Source organism: Alligator mississippiensis, chromosome 7 (assembly GCF_030867095.1).
Source record: "Alligator mississippiensis isolate rAllMis1 chromosome 7, rAllMis1, whole genome shotgun sequence".
Classification (NCBI taxonomy): domain Eukaryota; kingdom Metazoa; phylum Chordata; order Crocodylia; family Alligatoridae; genus Alligator; species Alligator mississippiensis.
Window position 1 is genome coordinate 55649066 of NC_081830.1, and position 17197 is coordinate 55666262.

A 17197-nucleotide genomic window follows, 5' to 3' on the forward strand; every position below is an offset into this window, starting at 1 on the left:
GCTTTACTGTCAGGTGAGATGACCAGATTTCCTAGCGTGTCCTGCAGAGGCCCCACATTACTTGGCACCTTCTTTTGCCCCCCTATGTATTTGAAAAAGGACTTCTTGTTGTCCTTGATCTGGGTCAGTAGTCCCAGCTCCATTTCCGCCTTGGCCTTCCTGACCACCCCCCTACATTCCTGAGCTACCGAGGTATAGCCCTCTCTTGTGATGGCCCCTCCCTTCCAACGGGTGTATGCCTCCTTTTTTGTTTGGAGACATTCCCGGATGCTTTTGGTGAGCCATGGGGGCCTTTGTGCCCTCTCGCCCCCTTTGATGTTTTGATCCAGTATGACAATTTCTATACTAAGTTTACTTAGTAATGGAATAGTTCTTGCATAACCATAAATTTAAATTTCAATAATGTTATATACGCTATTTGGTTTTCATTAATTTTTGACAAAATCTTTTTTCAATCATAGGTAATTTTCAGATGGTGGAAAATCTCTCTTAGGAGTGAATTTCGTGAATCAAAGCCTGGAGAAATTAAAGAAGCTCATGAGGATTTCTTGGATGACCCATCTCTTCAGAGTAAGTTACTAGAGAAATTTACAAATTTATTACAGCTGATATGGATCTGCAATATAATGATCTGAGAAGGAGACTCAGATCATTCAGAGGCCACATCTGCACATGGTGTGGACGTTTGGTTCCCCAAGGACAACTAGTGGTGGCTCTCCTACTGACCCTGGGGAATGCCTGTGCCACACGCACTCTGGCACATGGCAAGTTAACCTGGGGATAGTAGGGGAGGCTGGGGCCAGCACTGGGTTGGCACCAGTAGCCTTACCTGGGGTCCTGGGGGTCTTCTGGGGCTACAGCGGCAGTGATTCTGCTGCATGGAGCCTGGCCGGCAGCCACAGGGCTATTTGCTGGCCCCAGCAGTATAAAAAGCTGCCCTGGCGAGCAGCTCAGGGCTACTTGCCCTCAGGAGCTTCTGAGGCGCGGCCAGTTGCTATCTGGGGACACTAGTCCCTTGTGCCAGCTGGACTGGCCTTAACCTAGAGTCGCCTCTGTACCCTCTACCCATTACAACAGTCTAGCAGTGAGGGCTGCTGCCTGGCTGTGACCTGTTGTCACCTGTGACAGCATCCATCCCCTTAGATCTGTGGCCCCATGGCTGCACAACTGCCAAACCCAGGCAGGGACTGCATGGCTGGGAGGCTCCATGGAGGTCCAGCCTGATGGTACACAAGGCACATGGAGGCAGGAGCTGATCTGGCCTAATGATGTACAGCTCCTGCCTGCAGTGCCAGGAGCCCCAGGTGGCAGCAAGAATTGGCTTAGTCCAGACTGAAGGTGCACACCAGTGATCTGGGCTGGTGCTATGTGCCACATGGAGCCCCTGGGTCTCAGGCAGCGCTGCACGCCACTGGGGTCCTCCTCCAACAGCAGGCCATGAGCGCCCTGCTGGCCAACTGCTGGCTGCTGCTGCTGCTACGGGGGTGGGGGAGGCTGTGCACTGTGCAGGGGAATGGGTGGGGTACCTAGCCCCTCCCACACAGTCCCCCCCAGCCCCGCAGTCCCTCCACCCACAGTCTGTCCACCCCAACACAGTCTCCTGCACCTCCACAGTCCCTCCCCCCACCTCCACTTCCCTGCCTACTTGGGACAGAGCCTGGGTCCAGGCCACTGCTCAGCCTTGTCCCACTTCTGTTTGCTCCAGCACACTGAGACAGTGCGCTGGAGCAGCAGGGGCATGCAGCAGGCATAGAGATGCTCAGTCCAGGTGCCAGAGCTGCTCTTTGGAGGACCCAACCTCTGGTTACTTCTGAGCATACTCCAGGAGTGCACCCTGCACCACTTTTTTCCTGCGTGGGTTTTTTTTTTTACTAGAATTTCCCGGTATGACGCTTACAGTCCGCACTGCAAATACATAGCACAGGGAACATTTTTTCGTTCCTAGCATGCTTCCTGTGGCATCTCAAACTGCTTTGAGACACCGCAGCAGGCACATGCTCACTCACTGGACGTGGCCAGAGAGACCAAGATGTACAGGCAGCTTAGTAGCTGTGACATTTTTTATGAGCTGCTGTGTCATGTGTGCATATGGAGAAAGATATTTTAATTAAAGGTGGTGTCTCATGTTTATCATGTTTTTGAATGATAGTTTATAAAGACATAACATTTTCATTTGAACTTCCTAATGCAAGCTGAAAACAGTTGGTAATATATACCAGCTTCACTGAGGAATTGAAACAAGACTACAGGACAAGTTAATTTAAGTTAAACTTAGTTTCAATATAAATAAATAATTTCAACACTTTTTTTGGTTCAGGAATGTCTTGAAGTTGCTATCAGATAGCAGAAAATTAATTCCCAAGAAGTTTTTTAATATATTAAGCTCTGTTGTTGCTGACATTGTTAATCTCTCTATTTGTCAAGCAAAAGTAGTCTTCCAGTATTTCAGCCTGGCAGTGGTGATATCAATTTTTAAAATACCTGAGCTTTCTAGGAAATATTTTGTTAATGAGAGTCAATTTCTACTCTTTCTTTTGTGCCAAAGATTACTAAAAGCCAAATCCTAGTAGCACTTCCTTGTGATGAATCTGAAAAATGTCATTATTTGGAATGGGGCTTTGTACACCTCTGCATTACTACAGTGTCCTGTGTATATGTGCTGGCCAGGGTTTTATGTCACTGTATTTACTCTTGTGCCTTTCTGTGGCGTTTGATACTATTGTAATGTCACAGTGAGACATCTGCATTGGATTATCTGTCACATTGTTCAAATAGTTTATATCCAAATCAACATATACAGCCTTTCCTCCTTTAGCCCCTGTGTTTTCAATGTGCTAAAAATGTTTGTAGCTTCCCTCAAGAATCTGTGTTTGAGTCTAACTTTTACTGTATTTTCAGACTTTCTCCTAAAAGTACTAGTAGTGCTTCTTAATTTCACTATCACATAGACACTGTTGAAACCCAGAAAAGTCTATCTTTTCTCAGCATCAATTTGTTTCTTCCTGCTTGCAAAGAACATCATCTTGAGCAATTGTTTATATGTAATCTTCCTTTGAGGATCATATTAACCATTAATATATTTGGTAACTACTCCAGATCACATCTCCTGCCTCTCCATATAAATGTTCAGATACTTTTATGCCCTTTATCAATCTTTGCTTCAGAAACCATACTGCTGCTTCTCTCAGATATTCACAGGGGTCGCATCCAGACAAGCAAGCACTTGCCTTTGGAACACGTGCACTCAGGAGCCACGGATGGCGGCAGGAGCTGTCCTGGTCTTGTTTGAAGGTGCACGCCAGCAGGCTGGGCCAGTTCCGTGCCATGTGCAGCCCCTGGGTCTCAGGCGGTACCACACCACCTCAGGGCTGTGCCTGCAGCAGGCCATGAGCACCTCAATGGCCCAGCCCACAGCCCCCACACACCCCTAACATCCTGCATAGCGAAGGGGGCAGGGGAAGCTCTGGTTTTTCTAGGATAAAAAACCAAAAGTAAATACCTAAGCATATAAAGATATTTAGAATTTATTGTATTATGATGATAGAGGCACTGGTAGGCATCCAAATTGCTTTAAAATTGTAAATATATCAATAAAACATTTCCTGACTGATCTCTCTCTCTCATAATGGTGTTTCATTTTAATCATGGAAGAATATAGATTTTGGGGTATTTTAATGAGAGAATTTGGGATTTTTTATCAGAGAATTTGCAATTTTTAAACAGGGAACACCAGGATTCCTGCTACTGAAGCAAGTGGCAGGACCCAGGCAGAGGAGTCTGCCCAGGGCTGGCACCAGGGACCCAGCTGGAGGGCAAATGAGGTGGCTGACCTTCTGGCCATGTCGGGCCGGGAGGACATGCTTCGACAGTTCAAAGCAGACTACCACAATAAGCACATCTTCCAGGTGATATTTGCTTAGATGGCAGGGTGGGATCACATATAGCATCAATACCACATGCAGGCCAACTGTGCAGCCACAGCCCACTGGCAACTGGCACAGAGGTGCAGGCAGCTCTGCTGCAGTGCCCATGCCACAGCCCAGGTGGCCATTTGTCCCCATCTAGATCTGGCAGGCATGCAGACATGGGGCTGTAGGTCCAAGGGGCCAGATGCTGTTACAGGTGGCGGCAGCCAGCAGGTCAAAGCCAAGCAGCAGCCCTAGCTGCCAGACTGCTGCAGTGGGTAGAGGGTGCAGGGGCCCTTCCATGTAAGGGCTGCTACAGCAGTCTAGCTGGCACAAGGGGCTAGTGTCCCCAGATACCAACTGGCCGAGCCTCAGAAGCAACTGAGGAGATGTAGCCCTGAGCTGCTTACCAGGGCAGGTTGTTATATTATATACCGAAGTGCATGTTCAGGCACCTGTGCTGAGGCACAAATCTCCAGCACAAATTTGTGCTGCTACTATTTGAGCTGCTGCAAGTGCACATGCCTGCATGTGTGTATGCAGCCCGGTTGTTCAAACATTACCTTTCCAAACATGTAGTGAAATTTATGCCAAAGTTAGGTTCCTATTAAGGCAGTGGCAACATCCCTGTTGACTTCAGTAGAGAGAGGTAGCATCTGATGAAGTAAGCTCCTGCTTACAAAAGCTTATTTAGGTCCGATTTGGTTAGCCTATAAAGTGCATATTTACCCTGCCTTCTGCCTGGCTTCAGTAGCATTCTAAGTATGGGCTACTGCGTACATACAATGCACTCTTCCAAGTCATTAACTAACTTTATATCTAGTCTTAAAAATTAATTGGCATTTTTTTGTCGTCTTTTAGTTACTGTTTATTTCATGGGCTTTAATGTGTCCCTGAAGATGCATATTATAAAAACAATATTACCAAAACATCATTCCACCAGGGAAACAAGGGGGAAAATTATTTCCATTACAAATAAAATGTTGGGTTCGTCACTATCCAATGCAGGCGTTGCAAGCATCCGGTAGATAGCTTATGAAGTACACATTTAAAAATAAAATGTTAACACTTCCTAAATACTTAAATTTCTGTTATCATTAGTAAGGTCAATGCAGATTAGCAATAGAGATCAATGGCAACCATTCACTTTCATGTTAATAATCACATATCAGTAATAATGCATACAAATGGATCATCTCTATACAGATCCTGTGATTGTGCTACATGGTAATAAACCAAAAATGCCTCTGACATATATCCCTGTGCATCAGCAGGGAAGCAAAATTTAAATTATTATGTATTTGATTCTATAGTTCAGATACAACTGTTCTACTCTTTTGAAGAAAAAAAATATATAAGTAAGCTTATAGTACTTCAAACTGAAACAAACTTGTACTGTAGACAGGATCAAAAAGAGTGCTTCTAGTATGGTACAAAATCTAAGAACAAAATAATTTCATAACATAATGTGGAATGACTATCTCACAACAGCTTTACCTTTAATTTTAAGTTTGGGAACCTAAGGGCATGTGTAGACAAAACAGGAGCCCTAAATTAAAAAACCCACCTCTTCAATTTAGGGCCCTTTAAACCCCAGTGTCATGCACACACCTGAACTTACCTGCCTCTCTGGCAGTGGGGAGGGGAGGATGAGCTGCTGGTGTGTAGAGCGGTCCCTGGGCTCTGGGTGGTGCTTCCCTCCATGGCAGTGGCAGCTCCCCCCCCAGGCGGTATTCACCTGCAGGCACCTGGCTCAGGCGGTCCCGGGGGGCACTGCAGCCATGAAGGGAAGCACAGAGCTCCTGTGCAACTCAGGCAGGCAGGCTCCCAGGGGGGAGTGGGGGGAAGATCAGGCTTGCCATTTTGTTTTTTTTTCTTGGGCGGAGTCTGCCTTCCCAGGCTGCTGCCAGACTGCCTGCATGGGCTTCCTGTAGAGCCCTTGAGCTGCACGGAGCCTGCTGCTTCGCTCCACAGCTGTAGGGAGCAAACTAAAACTCCTCTGAGGAGTCATTTAACGCCCCAAGTCATTTAAGGTGCATTACACCACCGAATTTGCTACAGTGGCTGGAATTACTGCACAATATGCCGCTGATGCATGCAAACACCAACACCACTAAAGCGGTGCAAAAGCATTTAACCCATTCCAAAGTGTCGTGAACACATACCCCTTGTTTTGTCTACACACAGCCTTAAACTGCAGCCTTATAAAACATTCCTCATCTGTCTGCATGGAGACAAGAATGTTTTATTTGACTGCTAAATAAGATAGCATTAATTTCTCACCATAATTATCATGGGGCTCAAGGACAAGGGTAGATTTTGTTCATGGGCTAGTACATTTTCATGTAAAGCTGGTCTATATATTAGTGTACATGGATGATAATATAAGGCTCACATTTTAGTTCTTGACATGCCAAGGGGAGGAGAGAATATCTATTTACGTTCCTGGAAGAATGAACAACTGGTGCAAGTCACTAAATATTGTCAGTTGCTCTTAGGCATGAGGATCTTGAGGGGAGCTTGGATTCTTGTCTACCCATATGAATAAGTCACCACCAGCTGCAAAAATAATATGATAGGTACAGTATAGAAAGAAAACAAAGACATTTGAAACTTGACACTTGAAACCAGCCACAATAATCTCCATATTAACACATGTATAGGTACATGTAGAAAGAAAGTATTATTTTTATTAAAATTCATTTGTATGGAAATAGACTCATATAATAGCTTTTTTATAGCCATTCAGCATGAAGGATGTGCATATTGTGGACACTGTTTTTTATTATTATTATTATTATTATATTTTTATTAAAAGAGTTGGATCATAGTCATCTATCATACAGGGGAATGAAGAACAAAACCCTGAGGTAAGTGGGGAAGCAAGAGACCTGGAGGAAGCAGAAGCTGGAGGGAGCAACAGGGGAGGCTTCATTCTTCCTGAGAAAGTAGGGCAAATTGGCTAGTCACTTCAAGTGCCTGTTCACAAACGCACAGAGCCTGGTAAACAAGCAGGAAGAATTGGAAGTCCTCACACAGTCAAGGAACTATGATGTGATTGGAATAGCAGAGACTTTGTGGGATAGCTCGCATGACTGAAGCACTGTCATGGATGGGTACAAACTGTTCAGAAAGGACAGGCAGGGGAGAAGAGGAGGAGGAGTTGCACTTTATGAAAAAGAGCCATATGATTGCTCAGAGCTCCTGTATGAAACTGGAGATAAGCCTGTTGAAAGTCTCGGGGCTAAGGTTAGAGAGGATAGCAATAAGGCTGATGTTTTGGTGGGTGTCTGCTATAGACTACCAGACAAGGAGGATGAGGTAGATGAGGCTTTCATAGACATTAGGGCTGGAAGGGACCTTGAAGATCATCAAGTCCAACCCCCTCCCCAGGGGCAGGAAGTCAGCTAGGGTCAAAGGACCCCAGCAAGCTAAGCATCCAAACATCTCTTGAATGAGTCCAGAGTAGGTGCCTGCATCACTTCTGGAGGGAATCTATTCCAGGCCTTGGTGTCTTGGATAGTAAAGTTTTTCCTTATGTCCAGCCTAAAACGGTCTTGGAGGAGTTTATGGCTGTTGGTGAACAGATGTTCCCTCAGATCCTGATGCACACCCCTTATGTACTTACAGGCAGCCACCAGGTCATCCCTGAGCCAGTGCTTTTCCAGGATGAAGAGTCCCATGGCTCTCAGCCTCTCTTCATAAGGCCTGTTCTCTTGCCCTCTGATCATGCCCATGGCTCTCCTCTGGACTCTCTCAAGCTTCTTGACATCCTTCTTGAATTGTGGAGCCCAGAATTAGATGCAGTACTCCAACTGTGGTCTCACCAAGGCCGAGTGCAGCAGGAGGATGACATCCTGAGGTTTACTTGAGATGCATCTATGGATGCAAGCCAGAGTTCTGTTTGCTTTGCCAGCTGCAAAATCATATTGGTGGGCTCATGTTCATCTTGTGGTCAATCATGACCCCCAAGTCTCTTTCAGCCCCTTACGTGCTTATAGGCAGCTAGCGAGCGTAGTACAGCTGAGTCTGTAAGTGTGCTGTGGGTTCCCCCCCCTCCCCCGAGGTGGAGTACCTAGCATTTTGTCAATCTCTTCTCCCTTGTCCAGGCGATATGTCACCTGGTCATAGAAGGAGACGAGATTGGCCAGGCAAGACCTACCCGTGACAAACCCATGCTGGCTGTCCCTCAGGAAGTTGCCATCAGCCAGCTTATCAACAAGGATCTCTTTGATAATTTTCTCCAGAATCTTACTGGGGATTGAGGTCAAGCTGATTGGCCTGTAATTCCCAAGATCTATTTTCTGCCCTTTCTTGAAAATGGGTACCACATTGGCCTTCTTCCAGTCTTCAGGTACTTCACCTGAGCGCCACGAGTTTTTGAATATTTTTGCCAATGGTTGGGCTATGACACCTGGTAGCTCCTTGAGTACTCTAGGGTGTAATCTGTCAGGACCAGCTGACTTGAAGATGTGCAACCTCTCAAGGTGTTCCTTTACAAGGTCTATACTGATGCTGGGTATAAATACACCCTCACCCTGGCCGCCCTGCATTATGCTAGGCAGGGTGGTCCCTTTGGGCTGATGAAAGACCGACACAAAATTCCCATTGAGCAGGCTGGCTTTTTCCTGGGTGTCAGTTAACAGTTGTCCCATTTGGTTCAGCAGGGGTCCAGTGTTACCCTTGCTTCTTTTCTGACTACCTACATATCTGAAAAAGGACTTTTTATTATCCTTGATATGTAAAGCCAAATGCAGTTCAGTTACAGCCTTGGCTTTTCTGATCCGCTCCCTGCAAGCATGGACTAGTGCTGAGTACTCCTCCTTGGTGGTTATTCCAGCCTTCCATCTTTATAAGTCTCTCTTTTTAGGTGAAGGAGGTCCTCAAGTTCCCTGCTTGCTGTGCCCTTTTGCTACCCTTCCTCCAAGATGGGATGGGCAACCCTTGTGCTGTCAGGATTTCTCCCTTGAGGAGCAACCACTCCTCTTGGACTCCTCTTCCTGTCGGGTCATAGTCCTTTAGGGCCTCAGCAACAAGCCTCCTGAGCTTGTCAAAGTCAGCTTTCCTAAAGTTGAGGACTTCTGCATTGCTGACTGACTTGCCAGCTTTGTAATGGATAGTAAAGGTGATCAACTCGTGGTCACTATTACCCAGCTTTCCACTGATTCCTAGATCACTGACTAAATCATCCCCTTTGGCCAGTACCAAGTCCAGCAATGCTTTACCTCTTGTCAGTTCATAGATTTCTTGAGTCAGGTAGAGCTCATCCACACACATGAGGAAGCTTTGTGACCAATTGGATTTGGCCAAGTGCTCTTCGCATTAGATGTCCAGGTAGTTAAAGTGTCCCATGGCAACTATGCACCGAAAGCATGCAGCCTCAGTGAGTTCCCTGGCAAATTTCTGATCTAGCTCTTGTTTCTGGATAGGAGGTCTGTGGTAGACTCCTACCACAATGTCCCCTGTGCCACATTCTCCATGTATTTTAACTCAGAGGGATTCCAGTTAGCCTCCCTGGGTACCAATGTCAATTTGCAGGGATGTGTAGCTTTCCTTGACATAGAGAGCTACACCCCCACCCCTTTTATCTGCACGATCTCTCCTGTACAGGGTATAGCCATCTATACCTGTGCCCCAGTAATAGGTGGAGTCCCACCAGGTCTCCGTTATCCCTATGAGATTGTAGTCTTTCTTGCTTAACAGGAGGACCAGTTCCTCCTGTTTGTTCCCCAAGCTCCTGGCATTGGTGTACAGACATGTAAGTGTCCCATTGGAAGCCCTAGGCTTCCTTGCACTCCCAGGCAGACACCATTCCAGGGCTGGGGTAGGTATGGATTCCCTTGGGTGCCCTAACCTGCTGGTTATGCAGTAGTTGCCTAGTGGGCTTGCATTGGCAGTTATCCACCCATCCCCTGGTGGGCTTAGTTTAAAGCCCAGTCGTGGAGGTCAGCCAGTCTGGCTGAAAAGAGCCTCCTCCCCAGCTGAATGACAACTAGCAGAAGTTTCCAAATCACAGGCCCTGGTTCTCACGGGAGACTTCAACCACCATGACATCTGCTGGGAGGGCAATACAACAGCGCACAGGCAATCCAGGAAGTTTTTGGAGGGTGTTGGAGACACCTTCCTGGTACAAGTGTTGGAGAGACCAACTAGGGGCCATGCTCTTCTTGACTGTGACAGGGGGCCATCCTGAGGTCAGTAACAATGTTGGTCGGCCCACCTGTCTAAAGCAGTCCACCCACCTAACTCAACTGCCACACCTTTGATGTAACTGAATTGATGTTTATAGGCAGGAGGCTGCCCATTTAATGGCCTGATGCCAAGAGCATGATATACAGCTCCAAACACCCTTTTCCTGTGTCCCATGCCTCTCAGATGGCATCCAAATTACTCCTAGCTCCCCCAGCCCCATTGCTGAGCTGCACTCGGCCTCTGACCCAAACTTGGCCTCAGGTACCCAGAAACTTACCTTGACCACATGCCCCCCTCACTTGGGCCTCAACTCCTGCCCCCTCACACTATCAAGCTACTGGGGTTGGCCTATGCACAGTCCTTCAGGCCCCTCACACAAACCCTACTCTATGCAGCCCCTGCACAGCCCATCAGGCCCCCCATATGAACCCTACTCTATGTGGCCTACCATTCAGCTCTTCCCTCACATGTCTCCCTACTGAGATCATGACACCACCCTTTCACTGGGGCTTCTGGGCCCTACAGCCCCTAGACCTCAGGCATCTGCTGAAATACCTGGGCCTTGAACCTGTCCTTTCTACAGGGTCACTCACCACATTGTGGGGGATGAGGATAAGGTGTCCCATAGTCACCTTTCTCTAGGAAAGCAACTGGTGGGGCATTTCCTGGGGACCACCCTGCCACAGGCAGCCTTACTACACCATCCTACCCCAGCACGTCATTCCCCAGGATCAGAAACTTCCTCCATCCCCATAGTTCCTACCCTGAACCTCCAGGTGTTCTGGGAGCATCAGCTCCAGCTGGGAGATGTTCCTTCAGCTCCCTGTAGCAACTGTCAGCTCTGCTGCTCAGGGCCTGTTCTTATTCTCCACAAGCCAGGCCGTCCTCCAATCAGGCAGCCTTCTGATGGCCATGTGACCTCTGATTGGCAATGCAGTCACCCGCAGGCTGCTCTGCTGCCTGCTCAAGTCCTTAAAGTGGCAGGTACCAAAGGTGCCCTGGCACATTGGCCCACTGCTCACAAACAAGGGAGAATTAGTGGGGAATGTAGAAGTGGTGAGCAAATTGGGCAGCAGTGACCATGATATGATTTTGTTCAGGATCCTGACAAAAGGAAGAAAGAGAGAAACAGAGTATGGATCCTGGACTTCAGAAAAGCAGACTTTAACACCCTCAGGGAACTGATGGGCAGGATCCCTTGGGAGGCCAGTCTGAGGAAGAAAAGAGTCCAGGGGAAGTGATTGTATTTTAAAGAAACCTTACTGAGGTTGCAGGAACAAACCATCCCAATGTGCAGGAAGAATAGCAAATGTGACAAGTGACCAGCTTGGCTTAGCAGACAACTCTTTGGTGAGCTTAAACACAAAAAGGAAGCCTATAAGAAGTGGAAGCTTGGACAAACAACTTGGAAGGAGTATAAGAATATTGCTCAGGCATGCAGGGATGAAGTAAGGAAGGCCAAAGTACATTTAGAGTTGCAGCTAGCAAGTGATGTGAAGGGTAACAAGAAGGGTTTCCATAAGTATGTCAGCAACAAGAGGAAGGTCAGGGAAAGTGTGGGTCCCTTATTGAATTGGGGAGGCAACCTAGTCACAGATGATGAGGAAAAGGCTGAAGTACTTAATGCCTTTTTTATCTCGCTTTTTACTGGCAAGGTCAGCTCCCAGACTACTGCACCGGACAGCACAGTTTGGGGAGAAGATAAGTAGCCCTCAATGGTGAAAGAACAGGTTAGGGACTATTTAGAAGAGCTGGACGTGTACAAGTCCATGGGGCCAGATTCAATGTATCCAAGGGTGTTGAGGGAGTTGGCTGATGTGATTACAGAGCTGCTGGCCATTGTCTTTGAGGACTCATGGCAATCATGGGAAGTCCTGGACAATAGGAAAAGGGCAAATATAGTGCCCATGTTTAAGAAAGGGAAGAAGGAGGATTTGGGGAACTACAAACCAGTCAGCTTCACCTCAGTTCCTGGAAAAAGCATGGAGCAGGTCCTCAAGGGATCCATTTCTAAGAGAAAAAAGTGATCAGGAAGAATCAGCATGGATTCACCAAGGACAAGTCATGCCTGACCAACCTGATTGCCTTCTATGACAAGATAACTGACTCTGTGGATGCAGGGAAAACAGTGGACGTGCTATACCTTGACTTTAGCAAGGCTTTTGATACCATTTCCCACAGCATACTTGCAAGCAAGCTAAGGAATATGGGTTGGATGAATGGACTGCAAGGTGGCTGGCTCTTTGGGCTCGTCAGGTAGTAATCAATTGTTCAATATCTAGTTGGCAGCCAGTGTCAAGTGGAGTGCCTCAGGGGTCAGTCCGGGGCCAGTTTTGTTCAATAACTTTATTAACAATCTGGAAGATGAGATGGATTGCACCCTCAGCAAGTTCTTAGGTGACACCAAGCTGTGGGGAATAGTAAATTACGCTAGGACTAGTAGCTAGAGCTAGGATTCAGAGTGACCTAGACAAATTGGAGGATTAGGACAAAAGAAATCTCATGAGGTTCAACAAGGACAAGTGCAAAGTCCTGCACTTAGGACAGAAGAATCCCATGCACCACTACAGCCTGAAGACTCATTGGCTTAGCAGCAGCTCTTCAAAAAAGGACTTGGAGGTTACAGTGGACAGTAAGATGGATATTGGTCAGCAGTGTGCCCTTGTTGCTCTGGATAAGTTGGAGAGAGTCTAGCTGAGGGCAACAAAAATGGTTTGGGGGTCTGGGGCACATGACTTACAAGGAGAGACTGAAGGAACTGGGCTTATTGAGTCTGCAGAAGAGAAGATGGAGGGGGGATTTCATAGCAGCCTTTCACTTCCTAAAGGGAGGTTCCAAAGAGGATGGAGCTAGACTGTCCTTAGTGGTGACAGATGACAGAACAAGGACTAATGGTCTCAAGTTACAGCAAGGGATGTTTAGGTTGGATATTAGAAAAAAACTTTCTCACTAGGAGGGTGGTGAAGCACTGGAACAGGTTACTTAGAGAGGTGGTGGAATCTCCATCCTTGGAGGTTTTTAAAGCCCAGCTTGACAAAGCCCTGGCTGAAATGATGTACTTGAGGATTGTTGTATTTAGAAACCAAATTTCTAAACCTAATGCTTTAAGAATTGATACAACACTCATAGACATAGACATAGACATAGATGTTAGGGTCGGAAGGGACCTCAATAGATCATCAAGTCCGACCCCCTGCATAAGCAGGAAAGAGTGCTGGGTCTAGATGACCCCAGCTAGATACTCATCTAACCTCCTCTTGAAGACCCCCCAGGGTAGGGGAGAGCACCACCTCCCTTGGGAGCCCGTTCCAGACCTTGGCCACTCGAACTGTGAAGAAGTTCTTCCTAATGTCCAATCTAAATCTGCTCTCTGCTAGCTTGTGGCCATTGTTTCTTGTAAACCCCGGGGGCGCCTTGGTGAATAAATACTCACCAATTCCCTTCTGTGCCCCCGTGATGAACTTATAGGCAGCCACAAGGTCGCCTCTCAACCTTCTCTTGCGGAGGCTGAAAAGGTCCAGTTTCTCTAGTCTCTCCTCGTAGGGCTTGGTCTGCAGGCCCTTGACCATACGAGTTGCCCTTCCCTGGACCCTCTCCAGGTTATCCGCATCGTTCTTGAAGTGTGGCGCCCAGAATTGCACGCAGTACTCCAACTGCGGTCTGACCAGCGCCCGATAGAGGGGAAGTATCACCTCCTTGGACCTATTTGTCATGCATCTGCTGATGCACGATAAAGTGCCATTGGTTTTTTTGATGGCTTCGTCACACTGCCGACTCATGTTCATCTTGGAGTCCACTAGGACTCCAAGATCCCTTTCCACTTCCGTGCCACCAAGCAGGTAATTTCCTAGGCTGTAGGTGTGCTGGACATTTTTCCTCCCTAGGTGCAGCACTTTGCATTTCTCCTTGTTGAACTGCATTCTGTTGTTTTCTGCCCACTTGTCCAACCTGTCCAGGTCTGCCTGCAGCTGTTCCCTGCCCTCCGGCGTGTCCACTTCTCCCCATAGCTTTGTGTCATCTGCAAACTTGGACAGAGTACACTTCACTCCCTCGTCCAAGTCACTGATGAAGACATTAAAGAGTATCGATCCAAGGACCGAGCCCTGCGGAACCCCACTGCCCACACCCTTCCAGGTCGAAACCGACCCATCTACCACGACTGTCTGGGTGCGACCCTCCAGCCAATTCACCACCCACTGGACTGTGTAGTCATCCAAGTCACAGCCTCTTAACTTGTTCACCAGTATAGGGTGGGATACCGTATCGAAGGCCTTCCTGAAGTCTAAGTATACGACATCCACCCTTCCTCCTGTGTCCAGGCGTTTCGTAACCTGGTCATAAAAAGAGACTAGATTGGTCAGGCACGATCTGCCCGCCACGAACCCGTGCTGGTTTCCCCTCGGCATAATTTGTCCTGCTGGGCTCTCACAAATGTGAGCCTTGATAATTTTTTCAAAGACTTTACCAAGGATGGAGGTGAGACTGACTGGCCTATAGTTGCCCGGGTCCTCCTTCCTCCCCTTTTTGAAAATGGGGACCACATTGGCCCTTTTCCAGTCCTCTGGGACTTGGCCCGTGCGCCACGAGCGTTCGAATATTCCCGCCAGTGGCTCTGCAATGATGTCGGCCAGTGCCTTCAGCACCCTTGGATGGAGCTCATCCAGGCCTGCCGACTTAAAGGCATCCAGTTCTTCCAAGTGACTCTGCACCATCTCAGGGTCTACGCATGGAAGTCTGGCGCCTTGCTGCTGCCTCTCTACAACCCCAGTGAGAGACTTCTCATGTCCCTCGCTTAGGAACACTGAGGCAAAGAACTCGTTGAGGAGTTCAACCTTGTCCGCCCTGTCCTTCACCAATTGTTTCTGCCCATTTAGCAGGGGTCCTATTCCTCCCTGGGTCTTCCTTTTACTCCCTATATATCTAAAAAACAATTTCTTGTTGTCTTTTACTTGGGTTGCCATCCTCAGCTCCATGGTAGCTTTGGCCCGTCTAACTGCCTCCCTACAAGCACGAGCAGAGGAGGTATATTCGTCTTTGGTGATCTCTCCCTGTTTCCACTTTTTATGTGCTCCCCTTTTGGCCCTTAGGCTGCCCTGGATTTCTGTGGTCAGCCAGGGAAGCCTCCTTTGGGGAGCTTTCCCTCTTTTGCCTCGCTCGGGGATCGTCTTGCTTTGTGCCCGAAGGATCGTTTCCTTAAGGCACAGCCACCCTTCTTGGGCTCCCATCCCTTCAAAACTCCTACTCTGCAGTGCGTCCTTGACTAATCGCCTGAGTTCATTGAGATCAGCTTTCCTAAAGTCTAGCACTTTCACCCTACTAGTTACCTTACCCACTCGACGTCTTATGGTGAATTCTATTATTAGGTGATCGCTGTCCCCCAGATGGCTACCGATCTGTAGGTCCCCTACCATGTCATCCCCCGTTGCCAATACCAGATCCAGTATGGCATTCCCCATAGTGGGACCGTGTACCTCCTGTGTCAGGTGGAGGTCCTGTACACAGGTTAGAAACCTTCGTGAGCGGTGGGACTTTGCTGTCTGTGACTCCCAGCAGATGTCCGGGTAGTTTAGGTCCCCCATGACTACCGCCTCTTTAGCTTTTATGGTCTCCAAGAGTTGCCTCAGGAGCCCCGAATCTCTTTTTTCCCCTTGATGTGGGGGTCTGTAGCAGACCCCTACCACCAAATCCCTTTCTCCTTGCCCCCCATGTAGCCTAACCCACAATCCTTCTACTTCCTCATCCTTGGATTCTGTCTTGATGAGGGTTGATGTATATTGCTCACTGACATAGAGCGCAACCCCTCCCCCTTTCTTCCCCACCCTGTCCTTTCTGTACAATCTATAGCCCTCAATATGTACTGCCCAGTCGTGGGATGAATCCCACCAGGTTTCTGTTAGCCCCACTAAGTCATAGGTGTTTAGTGCAAGCAGGAGCGCTAGTTCATCCTGCTTGTTTCCCATGCTCCTAGCATTAGTATATAGGCACTTGAGCCCTGCGACTGGTGCCTTTGCTGCCCCCCCGCTCTGAATCCCAAGGGGCCCATTGTTTCTTACCTTCTTGTTTCTTACCTGTGCCATAGTGCTGGCCTCCCCATGGCTTTCAGGTTCCCAATGCTCTCTTTCTTCAGGCTGGGCTGTCCTTGTGGGTGCCACATGGTTTGGTGGTCCACAGCTTCCCCCGCCCTCATATTCCCCTCCCCCCGACGAGCCTAGTTTAAAGCCCGCCGGAGGAGATCCGCCAACCTAGAAGAAAACTCAGTTGATTAATAACAGAAAGGCTTGCTTTAATAACTACCAACAAGCTATAAAACTCAATGACAGAAAAAAGACTCTTTCTCAGTATTCAATAAATGAGCTATATTACCATACAGTCCTCATATTAGCTGCAGGAGATTCTTTATTTATGCAGGCCAGAAACTGGTTCAGTCTTCAGCTTTTTTTAACTGTAGATCCATTGCCTTAGTCCAGCTGGGAGCAGGTTGCAGTCTCTCTTTTCCCTCTGAAAAAGATGCCCACTTTTTGCTGGAAACTCTTTCCTTCTTGTTCAATTATGTAGCTTCAAAGCATTCCTTCATGATAGTTGGTTAATCAAAGTCTGAACAAAGCAGGGAAGAACGGAATTAACATTTTACAATTGTATCCTGTTTTGTGTGTTTGTTTTGCTTCTGCAACGTTTTCATTAGTTTGGAATCAAATGGGATGGGTATTGATTGAATGAGGTACTGTTAGGAAGTTGATCACAGTATACAGTACTATCTTTCAGTGGTTACTTTAACAATGGGGCTGCATCAAATGGCTTATGGAGATATTTAACAGACGTTGAATGCCTGTTTTGAGAGATATGTCTTGATTAAGAGAAGGTGTTACAAGTTATTTTGGGTACCTGGGATACATTTATTAGACCAAAGCAGGTTTGTTAAAGTGTAAAGTGAGGTAATAAAGATCAGAGGCTATTAGATACGATAGGTATGAGTTTGAGGCAAATAGACTGGTTTAGCATAATAAACATTTAGAGATTGACGCCTATTTTGAGAAATATGCCTTTATTAGTGAATGCAAATGTGTATCAGTGAGGATCAGAGGCCAATGGGTGTGAGGTAG

General features: G+C 47.4%; 1 protein-coding gene across 2 annotated transcripts in view; it reads left to right on the plus strand.

Annotated features, from left to right (window-relative positions):
- FBXO36 (F-box protein 36) overlaps positions 1-17197 on the plus strand; it is a 143555-nt gene that overhangs the window by 50221 nt on the left and 76137 nt on the right. For both annotated transcript variants that reach the window (XM_014602803.3, XM_019491694.2), the window contains exon 2: positions 462-570. In XM_014602803.3, coding sequence (XP_014458289.1) covers positions 462-570 — 109 coding nt within the window. The remainder of the gene's footprint in view (positions 1-461; positions 571-17197) is intronic.